The 12,969-nt window shown below is 41.7% G+C and overlaps 1 protein-coding gene across 2 annotated transcripts in view; it reads left to right on the top strand.

Annotated features, from left to right (window-relative positions):
• Positions 1-12,969, top strand: part of BMAL1 (basic helix-loop-helix ARNT like 1) — a 415,934-nt gene that overhangs the window by 88,564 nt on the left and 314,401 nt on the right. For both annotated transcript variants that reach the window (XM_086955926.1, XM_086955924.1), the window contains exon 6: positions 2,039-2,196. In XM_086955926.1, the coding sequence (XP_086812052.1) occupies positions 2,039-2,196 (158 nt within the window). The remainder of the gene's footprint in view (positions 1-2,038; positions 2,197-12,969) is intronic.

Raw genomic sequence — 12,969 nt, 5'->3', positions numbered from 1 at the left:
ATATTTTGGTTGTAACTTGGTTTCTCAATGTTGATGCTTTATGATCAGTGTTGATAAGTTGTTACATATTGTTTTGTGTGATATCTTTCTATTTGGTAATTTTGTGCTTTGTTCACGTTTCGAAAGTGTTAATAGAGTGGGATTCATTAAAATAAGTGGCTGTTCTGGCGGAACATTCCATCTTGACTGAGATCTTATGTTACTCTGTATCTATTGTTGGTCTTCACATGTCTCCTTCATGCTAGAAGATCACTGCTCAACAAAGCTTCCCTTTGAGAGTCAAGGGTGCCTTGGACTTTGACCATCCATCACATCCAAGTACCCAGCAGCAGCCTGGTCAGTGGGGAACACATGCAGTGTCGCTCCTGCAGGGTGATCCCGGACCATACAGCTTAAAGTTCAATGGCGTGTATGAATGTAGGAAAGAGATGACCTTTACGTGGGGCTAGAGAAAGTGTCATCATGGGTGTATTATATAGCCTGAGAAAATAAACATATTACTTATTGGCAGTGTGTGCTTGAAAATAAAGGGGCTGTGTTCTAAGAAGTGTCTCTGCAAGGGACGTTGTAAAGCATTCTTTGAAATTACACCACCCTTCCGAGCTCCTTGTGAACTTTGCATCTTTTTCAAAGAGACACTGGTCAGAGAAAGTGCTTGGCATCCTCAGTTGCGGATCTAGGTAGAGATGCAAGGATTTCTTTGCAGAGCGTGGACAATTCATAGGTGTTACTATTTTTTGACTCTAGAAGAGTGCAGCCACTGTAGAGTACACACCGTAATTTTAACTCCATTGTTGGGAATGGAAAGCATTTACTCCTTGAACTCATCATTACGTGCACATGGCATTGCTATGTGTCTGTGGTGATCATCTGTGACCAGAGGCAATCTGTAGTTCTCCATGACAAAGGCTATGGGTGTCTGGCACTCAATTGGCAGCCACTGGCCACCGTAGGCTGGTGGGCAGAGCCTCTGACGGCAGACCCAAAGGACGCCCCTAACGACCGAGCCTGCTGGAACACGCTCTGACACTGCAGTGCAGGATGGGAGATGAGAAAATAACTGAAATGTCTAGGTGATGGAGGTAAAGGCATATATTACACAGCAGACTGTGTCTGTAGTTTCCCTGTCTCTGCTGTATTACCACACTTCTAGTCCTTGCATTGTCCTGCTACGTAGTATACTGGTAAATCCGGATAATGTTGAGCAACCAGCAATGTGTTCCAGCGGTGAGTTGTGGCAAGTAGTGCATCACCCCTGTAGAATAGGTCTATGCTGGTTATTTGACCATCAGGACGAAGCCTGTTTTCGGCAGGGATTAACTTTTGGAACATGAACCCAGCATGTTGCGAAACAATTTGACCACAATTCCCCCCTGAAATAAGTCAGTAATGCCGAACAGGGAATGATGAATATCGTATCAGTGAAAAGTAGGGCCACAAAAGGCACATACATAATTGATGCACTTACAGGCTGAGCCAGTCTCAGGGACTTTAGTGGCTGAGCTACAGTACTGAATCGTCCTCTGTATTCAGTTTACTTACTGCCATTAAAGCCAATGAAACTAGTCAATGGTGTCCCTGGCTAGGCTCGGACTTAGAAAAAGACTCTTGTGGGAACAGCATCTTTTTTGAATTATGGCCTGTACACTGCTGGTGGTTGCATTTGCACATTTGACAAGCAATACCCCTCACAGCAATGAAGCATGTGGAGCACTCCTTTTGCAAAACAAGCGTATGTGATGCATCCAGATGCTCCCTGCCCCTTAGTTCCTTTGTACTATAGTCCTAATAGTTTCCCATAGTGGTGATAAATAACTAACCCCCAAATATAACAAGTGCCATTGCGTGGGCTGTATTTCCAGAGTTCAGGTTGGAAATGTTTTCAAATGGTTAAACCAGTGTAGACAGCCTTACTGGCTTTATTCTTGACATGTATGAACAGTCTGTGTAGGTTTGTTGTTCCCAGTTACTCTGGGTATTCAAGGGTGACTTAATATACCAATGGTGAATGTATGTTTCTGCTTTCTGTTTCATCTAGGGAAGCACACAGTCAGATTGAAAAAAGGAGAAGAGACAAGATGAACAGCTTCATTGACGAACTAGCGTCTTTAGTACCAACATGCAATGCAATGTCCAGAAAGCTCGATAAACTAACAGTCCTGCGAATGGCTGTTCAGCACATGAAGACATTACGAGGTAGGTCTTAATTGCTTTAGTGAGAAACAACTCTGATAACTGTGTAATCCAAGTATTTTATTTCCTCAGAGGGAGAACGGCAGCAGCAAGGCTAGTCAAGCCGAAGAACCAACTGTAAGTGTCAATGGTTCACCCACCGAGCGTTCTAGTCTTGGCATTCTCCCCACGCGCTCGGTAGCAACCTCGCGCGACGGGAAGAATACCAACATAACACATCTCTTCTTTTTATACAAAGAATTAGAACTGAAGTAAAACATAAAAAAGATACTGTACTAACCAATATTTAAGTAGGTGCAATACAAAATGAAACAAAAAAACAAGATAACATTTTCAGGTACAAGAATGTAATAATTAAGCGACAATATAATCATTGTACTTGTCAGGCAATTTGATATATCTTCCCAGACTTGTGACTTAGACGCCATATTCCATTACTGAAACTTTCTGTGTACCCAGCGGCAAAGGTGGCACACACTCACCCTTTGTACCCCATCCGGGGGTGTATCATCAACTTGCACCAAGGCACTGTCCTCCCAACACTTCAAGTTGGAATTGGTCTCCATACTTACATCTTCGCCAACATTTTCATCCCAAATCCATAAACCTGAAGAGCGACCACAGCCCCTCTTACATGACAAGATTTTGTTGCATTTGGCTAGCTTGCTGAAATGCCAAACCTTGCCATCATCTAATTCAGCAGAACATGCAAAGACTTTCCTTACTCTCTTGGGTTCAGAAAAATGGTTGCTTCCGTCCTCACCAACCTACTAGACTTTTTTTTTTTTTTAAATCTTTATTGTAGCATTCATAAAGTACAAGTATGGGCCTACAACCACAGGGGCCGGCCGCTAAACAGAAGTAAAACCAGATTTATCATGATACAACACAGCTCCTCAGCCGACAACCCTGAGGTCCGGAAGCAATTCAGGATGGATGTTGTATTGAAACGCATTGATAAATCACAGGATATTATAAAGGTTTCATTTTATATTATTTAAATGAGCGGATCAGGTGCCATACAATCTAACAATAGGATACGGGGGACAGGCCACGGAAACAGGATATGCATATAGAAACAGCCATTCGTGGGACTCTGGCGTTAATGCGTATGAATCAAAATAAACAACAAAACAATATACATTTTCATGAATGCCAGTTCTCAGGGCCTGCCCACCCAGAAGTTCGACTAACCTAAAAAGGCATAGGCACTAAAGTCCAGATCACAATGAAATCAAATTAAAACACAAACCATACTGATCCTAAAGGAATAAAGGGAAGGAAGAAAAGGGCCATAGAAAATAAAAAAGGAAAAAAAAAATAACTCCAACCCCCCACCCTGCACCCCTGCCAATGGCTATAGCCTAACCCCACTAGCAGCGTGCCTGTCGCCCCATTAACCTAAACCCTAAAGGAAGGAAGAAGGAGGAGGGCATAGTCGTACGATGTTCCCGGCCCCTTGGCCCCCCCGCCAAAAACAGACATCCCCTGTCGCAAAAGATGGATGTATAGCTACTCTTTCAAAAGACAATAGGGGGCCCCGTGATACACCGCCCAGCCTCTTGATCAAACAGATACAGTTCAAGCGTCTATAACAGTAGTTCCAAGCCATCCCGATTCAATTGACTTAACCTTGACCCTTTCGAACAGCACACAAACCCTCCCCAATATAAAATTATAATATTCCACAATCTGCGCCCTCCAACGCAAGTCGTTGTAACGACTTGCGTTGTAATGGCAGCGTTGTCAAGTACCGCGATCTAAAAGATCGCGTTGTACTGACATACATCCCCAGTGGAGCCATCCACTTAGCACATTCCACGGCCTCTATGATGCCATTGCTCTCTAAGGCCCAGATGTAGGTAAATACTATTTACTGATTCTTAAATACCGAATTTTACCGATTCGGTATTTAAGAATAGGTAAATAGTATGTAGGTCATTTTTTGGTAAATTTTACCGAATCGGTAAAATTCGGTATTTACCGAATCGGTATTTACCGAAACGGTAAATACCCATAGGAATGAATGGGAATTACTGAATTGGTAAATACCGATTCGGTAAATGGGGAACACATACAAGGGTGGCAGGGTGTCACATTGACACCCTGTTGCACCCCTGAATAGTGCATGGGTGCACATATGGCACACATACATGCCCTATGGGCATGTATGTCTGCCACATCGCAGTGTTGTAAAAGCAAAAAATTGCTTTTTCAAAGGTTTTCTTTATTTACCACCAACTTGTAGTTGGTGGTAAATAACAAATACTTAACTGAGGAATGCCCTCACTTGAGTGCTCTCTACATTACGGATTCGGTAATTTACAGAATCGGTATGTTAAGAAATCGGTAATTTACCGATTCCTTAAGTTACGATTTGGTAAAATACCGAATCCTATAACAATGCCACCTACATTCCAAATGCCAAATACCGGTCGGTAACGGGCGAAATTCGGTAATTTCGGCCGTTACCGACCGGTATTGGGCGACCTACATCTGGCCCTAGGTCTTTCAACTCTTTAGTAACTTCATCCCTAACACTGAAGGGGATATTCCTTACTTTATGCGACACAATCCTATGGACAAAGTTTTTAAGAGATCCATTCTTTCCCGAAAACACTTCTGGGTATTGTTTTTAGGGCACGTTCTTCAAATCCCACTCAGTGTCATTTGCACCATGCTGTTGGGGTTTAGAGTAATATCCAAGGCTGTTTGATCTAACCACCCCAACACCGTAGGTCCTACCTCATATATGTACAGTTGGGCCTTTGTCATTCTACTCTTAAATGTAAAGGGTAATACACAATAGCCACACATAGGTAGTTTCTCACAAGTGAAGGTGACAGGATGAATATCAGCTTCAATTAGTTGCTTATTTACTACCCTCACAAATTTACTATCCCATACTGCATTGTTCACTATAGTAAAAGGTGAACCAAAGTCTGCAGTAACGCTTATTGTTACCCCTCCAATGTCCACTTGCACAATGGTTTGTTCCTAGTTGCATTGCGAACTCTCAATGCATAGTACACCCTCATCTTCTTCAACTTGGCCTGCATCAGGCAATACAGAGTATGACTTGTTATCCACTAGTTTAACCCGCTGCATACTTATATTCTTCTTCCTACACACCTTGTCATAATGGCCCATAACACCCCAAAATAAACATTTCTCTTTAACTGCAGGGCAGTTCTTATCACTGGCAAGGTGCTCTCTGCTACTACACCTACAGCAACTACAATTTCTGCTTTTCCAATCAACTGCAAGCTTCTTTTTTGTGTCAAAACTGCTTGAAGTTTTAAAACTCTTGGCTTTAGAAACTTTGCAAACCACTGCATCCTCCTAAGCTGCCTTAGCACACCTTTTAGATATTTCACTCTTTTTAACTAGTGCTATAACGTCCTTGAGTGATGAGTCCCCACTCACCCAAAGTCTTTCCTGTACATTGGTGTCATTAGTGGGCATGATGACCTGGTCTCTAATTAGTTAATCATATAAATTACCAAATTTACATGTAATCACTAACTTTTTCATAGCAGACACATAGTCTTCAACCAGCTCAGACTTTTCTTGCTTCCTCTGGAAAACATTTAACCTGTTGATGGCTACACAAACAATGGGTAAGTAGTAGTGATTCAAATCATACAGTGCATTCACAAAAACATCCCCTTCCTCTGCAGATCTGACCTTCTTTTCAATTTGGAGGTATATGCGTATACCTTCCGGCCCTAGAGTATGTAGTAAAATGTTCTTTTTATGTGAGGAAGTAAATTCTTCCTAACCCTCCTTTTCAATTGCTGATAAAAAGTTCATAAAATAGTCTTTCCACTCGGGCCTCTTCATTTGTGCTTCCCCAGGACCAGGTAGGAATGGCAAGGGAGTGGTTAGCGAAAGAATTTGGGCACACATAGCTGAACCCGAACAATGTAAAATGCCAAAGGAGATGAAGTACAGGAAAATAAAGTATAAATAATAAGAGTTAAGGTAAACCATATAGATTTGCGTTAAAATGCCCAAAATAGACAGAAAGAAAGGCTAAGGTGTGCGTATCACCTTGACACGCATGATTCCTCAAAGGATTGGTACTCTATAGTGTGCGTGTCACTGGCGTTGAAATGTAAGGTATAATCTGGTATCGAAGTCAAAGTCAAAGTCAAAATACTCTTTATTCGATTTTTGTTAAAATCATAAAAGGGCGCAATACAAATACAATTTTTAAAACATCACTTGATCTCATTACAAAAGTTTTCTACTTAATGACTTCATTTCATCAGGTTGTTACACAAAAGTATCAAAATTTACAAATTTATTTACAAGTATTAAAAATTCTCCATTTAAGAACAAATTTATGTTAAAATAGGTCTATCTGGGGTAATCTTTTCTTCCTAGATCTAAATGCAGCAGTTAGATAGCAAGCAACACTAAACATGGTGTGAGTATCTGCTAACATTTGGAGGAAGATTAAAGCTGGCCTTATTTGAGTAAAACCCGCCGCTTTCAAGACAGGGAATAGGTATTTTGCCCTTTCACTACTATAAAAGCCACAAAAAAATATAAAGTGAAGGGTGTCTTGAACTGAAAATTGGTCACATCCACATGGCGGACCGTCTTCAGGTTTTGACCACACAGGGAAATTTCCTAGGGAGTAATGGATTAAGTTCATCCTAAATTTTGTAAGTAAGAGTCTATGGAGAGGATTAGTCACAACTTTTAGGTATGGTTCCAAGGCGGGCGAGGTCGTTAAAACTATATGTGCCCTTACCATGGGTTTCCTCAATTCCGACTCTTCTCTATCCAAACAAGCCCTCTCCAGAAACGCCTGCTTAATCCATCTGACATCCTCCCTTCTGATGTTGGTTGGGTCATTAAAAAGTTCCGGTCTCCCCAGCATAAATAATGTCGATTTAATATATTTTAGCCAGGGAATTCTCATGGCATTATCCCTTGCAATAACGTCTTTAAGGATGGTATCGAGAATAAGGTGTGCGTATCACAGTGACACCCCAAATTCCAAAGTAATTATTACTACAAAGGGTGCATGTACTGAACGCTAAATACGCCCACAGAATTCATATAATACCAAAATAACAGTGCCACAGCATCGTAGGAGAAAGAGTGCAGCATACAGCCAGCAAAACGGGCAATTAATTCTCCCAGGGTTGTGCGTAACACCATGACACGCGAGGTGTGCACAAGTTTGGCACCACTAGCACAATATAACTCTCAGCCAACTCTTACATAAATTAATACCTCACCGTGACACACCTGACGGAGAAACTCGCTAGGCTGCAGGCATCCTCATATGACGTGCAGTCAGCTTCCTCAGAAGTGAGGCAGACGTGAGCACCCATATACGGCCGAAGAGTTGGTGGGAGGATCAATCAGAGAGTCAGAGTGCATGCTCCGATAACAAAGTATGGGATTCAGTCGTATCCTAATTCCTGGAATGGAACCGCCAACTGGAGGTTGTTCGGTTCCAGTTCCATTACGATGCCGGACTAACTTGGGTCCGTCCTGCATCATAATCGACCCCTTAGTATCATTCACAGTATTCTGCCAAAATACCGAAAGAAAAAGTATTACTGTTGGACTTGGCACTATCTGCAGGATCGTCCCCAAACTTGTTGCCTTCACTCATGTTTTCTGAACCCGTTTTAGTTGGCTCTGCGCACTCTATCACTGCTAACCAGTGCTAAAGTGCCTGTGCTCTCTCTTTAAAACATGGTGGAATTGACTTATACCCATTTGCTATATTTAATTTACTGGTAAGTCCCTGGTAAAGTGGCACTATATGTGTCCAGGTCCTGTACATTAAATGGTATTAGTGGGCCTGCAGCACTGATAGTGCCACCCACTTGCTTTTTAAACATGTCTCATGCCTGCCTTTGTAGGCTGTAGGTGCAGCTTTCAAACTGGCATGTCGTCCTGGAAAAATAGACCTTTTGCCAGGCCCAAACCTTTTTTAATACATAGAAGTCACTCCTACGGAAGCCCCTTGTTAGACCTGGCATCTTTTGACGTGTTTCCCCAGTCTCTTTGCTTTCTGACTTCCTGAATTTGACTCTGTTTTTGTTGGTTTAGTGTCTCTGCTTATGTTCTCACTGCTGATCATTGTTAAAGTGCAAGTGCTTCTATGGTAAATTATGTTTATGGATTGTTGTTTGCATGTTTGGCCTATTTGGTTTACTGCTAAGTTCCAAGTATAGTGCACTGTGTGTGCTCAAAGCCTGTAAATCAAATGCTGCTAGTGGGCCTGCAGCACTGCTTGTGCCAACCACACAAGCATCTCAGCAAAGGGTTCTCAGGCCTGGCAGTGGCTGTGTGCAGTTGTGACTGCCATATCGACCTGGCAAGTGCACCCACCTGCCCATCCCTAAACCTTCCTTGTAAGTCACCTCTCAGGTAGGCCCAGGATACCCTCCATGGGCAGGGCGCAATGTATGTGAAACGTAGGAAATGTACTGGTGTGGGTGACATGTCCTAATAGTGAAATATAGTGTATTTCGTTTTTCACCATGGAATGGCTATCTGTCACATAGGATAGAATGGGAGATACTTTGTAACATCCTATAAATATAACTTCTTATGGGGACAGTATTGGAGAGTGGACTTTAGTATCTCTGGCCTCAGAATTTATTTTAGTAAAGGTGTTTTTTAAATTATGTGTTTGACAAATCCACTTTTAGAAAGAAGGCATTGTCTTGCTTAACCATCCTGTGTGCCTCTGTTGGGTTGTGGTTTGACTGTCTGGGTTTGAAGTGACGGGGGCTGGGGATGTGCATTCACTTTAGACAGCTATTGGGGGTGTTGATGTGTGTCCTGCCCTTCCTGGATGAGTCAGGGCTGGGCTGAATAGACCTGGGCTGCATTTATAGTAGTGGGAGTAGATCTCCTTGCACCTGAATAGGCCTTAGGCAATGCTGTCTTCACCTCCTGTCAGGAGCTGGACTAGAGAGAACAGAACTGGTTTGGACTCAGCACGAAGACTCTGCCACAAGAGAACAAAGGGAAAGTGGTATAAATAGTGGGTCCCAGACCCCAGGACTTTAGAGCTCTTCTACTCAGAAACCTGCTAAGAAGAAGAGCTGGAGAAGCTGTGAGGAGGAGCTGCCACTTTGCTGTGTTGGCCTGCTGTGGCTGCTTCAGTATTGGGCAGAGAAAGGACTGTACTGAACTTTCTGCAACTTCTTTCTTTGAGTTTCTCCAAGGGCTTGCGGTAGAGCTTTCCCCTGTTCAAGAAACAGACTGGACCCGCAACCGTGAACCAAGGCCCAAGAGTGACTCTAAGGGCTAGTTGGCTGGCCTCCTGATCTGAAGCCTGAGGGAAATAACATGGGCCCAACAACCTTGAAAACAGAACCTTGACTCTTCCATCTGTCAGTCCTGCCTTTCCAAGTGGTGCCACTAGAGCCCTGGGCCCTTATAAGTGGGCCTAAAGGTGCTTCAGCTGAAGGCCCCATCGGAACCGGTCTGAAGAGATGCAAAGCCTCACCACATAGCCGTCATCCACATCAGAAACAACGCAAAGTCCTGCAAAGCTTTTCCGTGCAACTCACCGGAACTGACGCAAGCTGACACCAAGCCCCGCAAAGCCTCACTCCACAAGCTTCCTCTGAACTGACACCGGATGATACAAAGCCCTACAATGCAACAGCATGCACCAGGATTTAAGGTACTGTGTTCAGCTGACCTCCTGGGTCCCTGTAGCCAGCCCATGTTCCTTTGTGGTTGGCCTGAACATGTGACTTTGTTCCTGTATCTGGGTGACCAGATAAACGCAATTCCCATTTTATGCTTTTTGGTGCTATTTTCACAAAAATATTTATAACTGCAAATCTCTGGGTATACTAAGTGTTTTTTGGACATTTTGGTATCTCTATTTTTAACTTGATGTGGGATCCATTTTGGGTGGTGTTTGTCACTTTATTACTGTTTGAAGTGTTGCACAGATACTTCACACATTACCTCTAAGTTAAGCCTGTCTGCTCTGTGCCAAGCTACCAGGGAGATGAGCACAGGTTAACTTAGGGTTGGCTTGTACCTCACCCTGACAAGTATTGTGGTTGCTGATTGACCAATGCTCACCCCTCCAGTCAACCAACAACCCAATTTCTTACAATAATGATACAAGAATATTGTGTCAAGAACATTGACAACAAAAAAATATAGTAAGACTTAACATAGAAGGTAGAAATATTTTTTTTATATTTACAATATTTTTATAAACGTCTGTTTATATAGAATGTAGTTTTCTGTATAATTGTAAAAAATATAATTTTTAAATAATTTAAAATATGAGTTATAGTATTACAAGGTGATATGTTTTTTATTGTAACTTGTAATTGTTAATGTGAAATTTATATTTTTATAAATTGAATTAAATTTAGTACCAAGGGGCCCATTATGATAGCAGATAATCCGCATCCTCCGGGCCGGCGGAAGCCACCGCCGGCCCGGAGGATGCGGATTATCCGCTGCGGACTGAGAAAAGACCACCCGCCAGATTAGGACGGCTGGGGCATCTTTTTTCCGTCCGCCGCTTTTCCACCGTGGTCACCTTTCGACCGCGGCGGAAAAGCTCTAACATGGCTGGCGGTGTCTATCAGACACCACCAGCCATATTAGGATGGCTGTGCTCCTATGCCTTTCCACGGCGGCATTTCCGCCTTGGAAAGGCATACGGTGTTTTCTTCGGGGGCCCATTGCGGGCCCCCAGGGGTGAAGGGGGGGGGGTGGGTGCACATGGGGGGTACCTAAGGTACCCCCCTGCCTTTGCGTGCATGAAGCGGCAGGCACCACGCGGTGCCTGCAGCTTCATGCATGCAAAGGTAAACATGCATTTCAAGCTTCAAGCAGCACCCGCCGCAATGTTAAAAATACAGATTGTGACCGCCAGGGTGGCGGTCACATCCTAATTAGCACGGAGGGACTGCCGCTGCCCCTGCGGACGGTCCCTCCTCCTCTGGGGTGGCGGACGGACGCAGGTCCGTCCGTCATCCTAATAGGCCCCTATGTTTGGTTTATAGGGGGTTAGGTGGGATTTATTTAAAAAATAATTGTTTTTTATTTTCAATTAATTGTTTTGGTAATTAAATTATTAATTGATTGCTAAATATTTATTTGATTAATTGTGTTAATTAGTTTAGCATACTTATTTTTTATGTCAAATGTAATTCTTGTGAAATTGAATTAGTCACTTTTAATGTAGTGTGTTGGGGTTTTAGGTGAATAGGTTGTAAAGTTATTCAAAAAATTTTTTTTTTTTGTAATTCATTTTTATGTTATTGAAATTATTAATTGATATGTATGTAAAGGATTTAAATGATCTGTCATTTAATTGTATTTTAATTTAGAATTAATACATTGATCGTTTAATTATAAGATTTTGCAAGCATTTTATTAGTTTTCATTTTAATTGGCCCATTTGTTTATATTTTTTAATTATTTATAATTGTCAATTTATTTTATTTTTTAGTATTAGGAAGTACATTTATTTTATTTTCATTGTTTTTATTTATTTTGTAATATATGTTTTTTAATTTAATCTTGTTGCTCTATACTTTAATTATATGAATATATTTTTAATGTTAAATGTTTAAATGTTTATATTATGTTTTATACATGCTTTAAAATAAAATCTTTAGAAGTTGGAATAGTAAGTCCAGCCTCTCAAAAGTCCAACATTTTGCACGCTTTTGATTCTGTTGTTGTGGGAATAGCATATCTAACTTATTCAAACACCAACACTGTTGCTAAGGTTGGAGGGGAAATTGTAAATGTAACCCCTCCAAACCCCAACACTTTCCATGTTTTTGTTTACACTAGGAACGTAAATATTACTTTTGACCAAGAAAAGTCATAGAAATATAAAACCGATACAAAACACAGAAATACAATTAATACACTGAAATGGAGAGCATAATTTGACCTTTGGGACACATTGAGTAGAGATATATTTGAAAGAAACATCAACGAGCTTACAGGTCAAATGTTTAAGGAGAGAAATGTAGCTCCCAGAATGTGGAATATTTAAGGGATCTGGAAAGCAGGTATTGGTGGCTCAAACTATTTCATCATAGATGTGCGATACTGTTGAACGCAGAAACATGGAAGCAGTACATTCTAAGGAGATGCCCTAGCATGTGAAACGCCCACGCTCCACTCCGAATAAAAACGCTAAGAAAATTGCTGCCTAGCACATTTAATATCCATAGGCAGGGGAGAGAAAGGAGGTCTCATGGCATGCCTGGCTTCATAGAAAAAAGATAGAAAGAAAATTAAAACAATTACGTACAGACCTTATTTATGTTGCTTCGTTAGCCATCCAAGTCTGCTAAATGGACATGCAACCATTTCCAAGGAGGGGATGCACTCGTTTGAGTAAAAATACAGATTGAAAGAAAGATTAGTAAGGGTACATACATTTCTAACATCAGGTATAAGAACAGTTTCCTTTTGATTTGTCCCACCCAGGGTTTGTGTTTAGTAAAGTGAGGATTCTAAATCCCAGTAAGCCTGAATTGCAATATCTGCTTTTCCAGTCTGTCCTGTAAACGAACCAAAATACTTCATCTCCAGACCATCAAACAAAACCTTTCCACATAGAGGCTTCCCCAACCAGCATATGTCTTATTCACACACCTACGTCATTCTGAGGGGAGATGACAGTCCTTCAGCCATCTTGAGTGGTGGCAAGTACTATGACGTAAGAATCAGAGTGTAAGGTCATGCTATGCTGTATCATTATATGTTTGTGACCTAGTGCATTGCCTACGT

This window comes from Lissotriton vulgaris, chromosome 2_1 (assembly GCF_964263255.1).
Source record: "Lissotriton vulgaris chromosome 2_1, aLisVul1.2, whole genome shotgun sequence".
Taxonomy (NCBI): Eukaryota; Metazoa; Chordata; class Amphibia; order Caudata; family Salamandridae; genus Lissotriton; species Lissotriton vulgaris.
The sequence above is the reverse complement of the archived record's forward strand: the minus strand, read 5'-3'. Positions and strand labels throughout refer to the sequence as shown.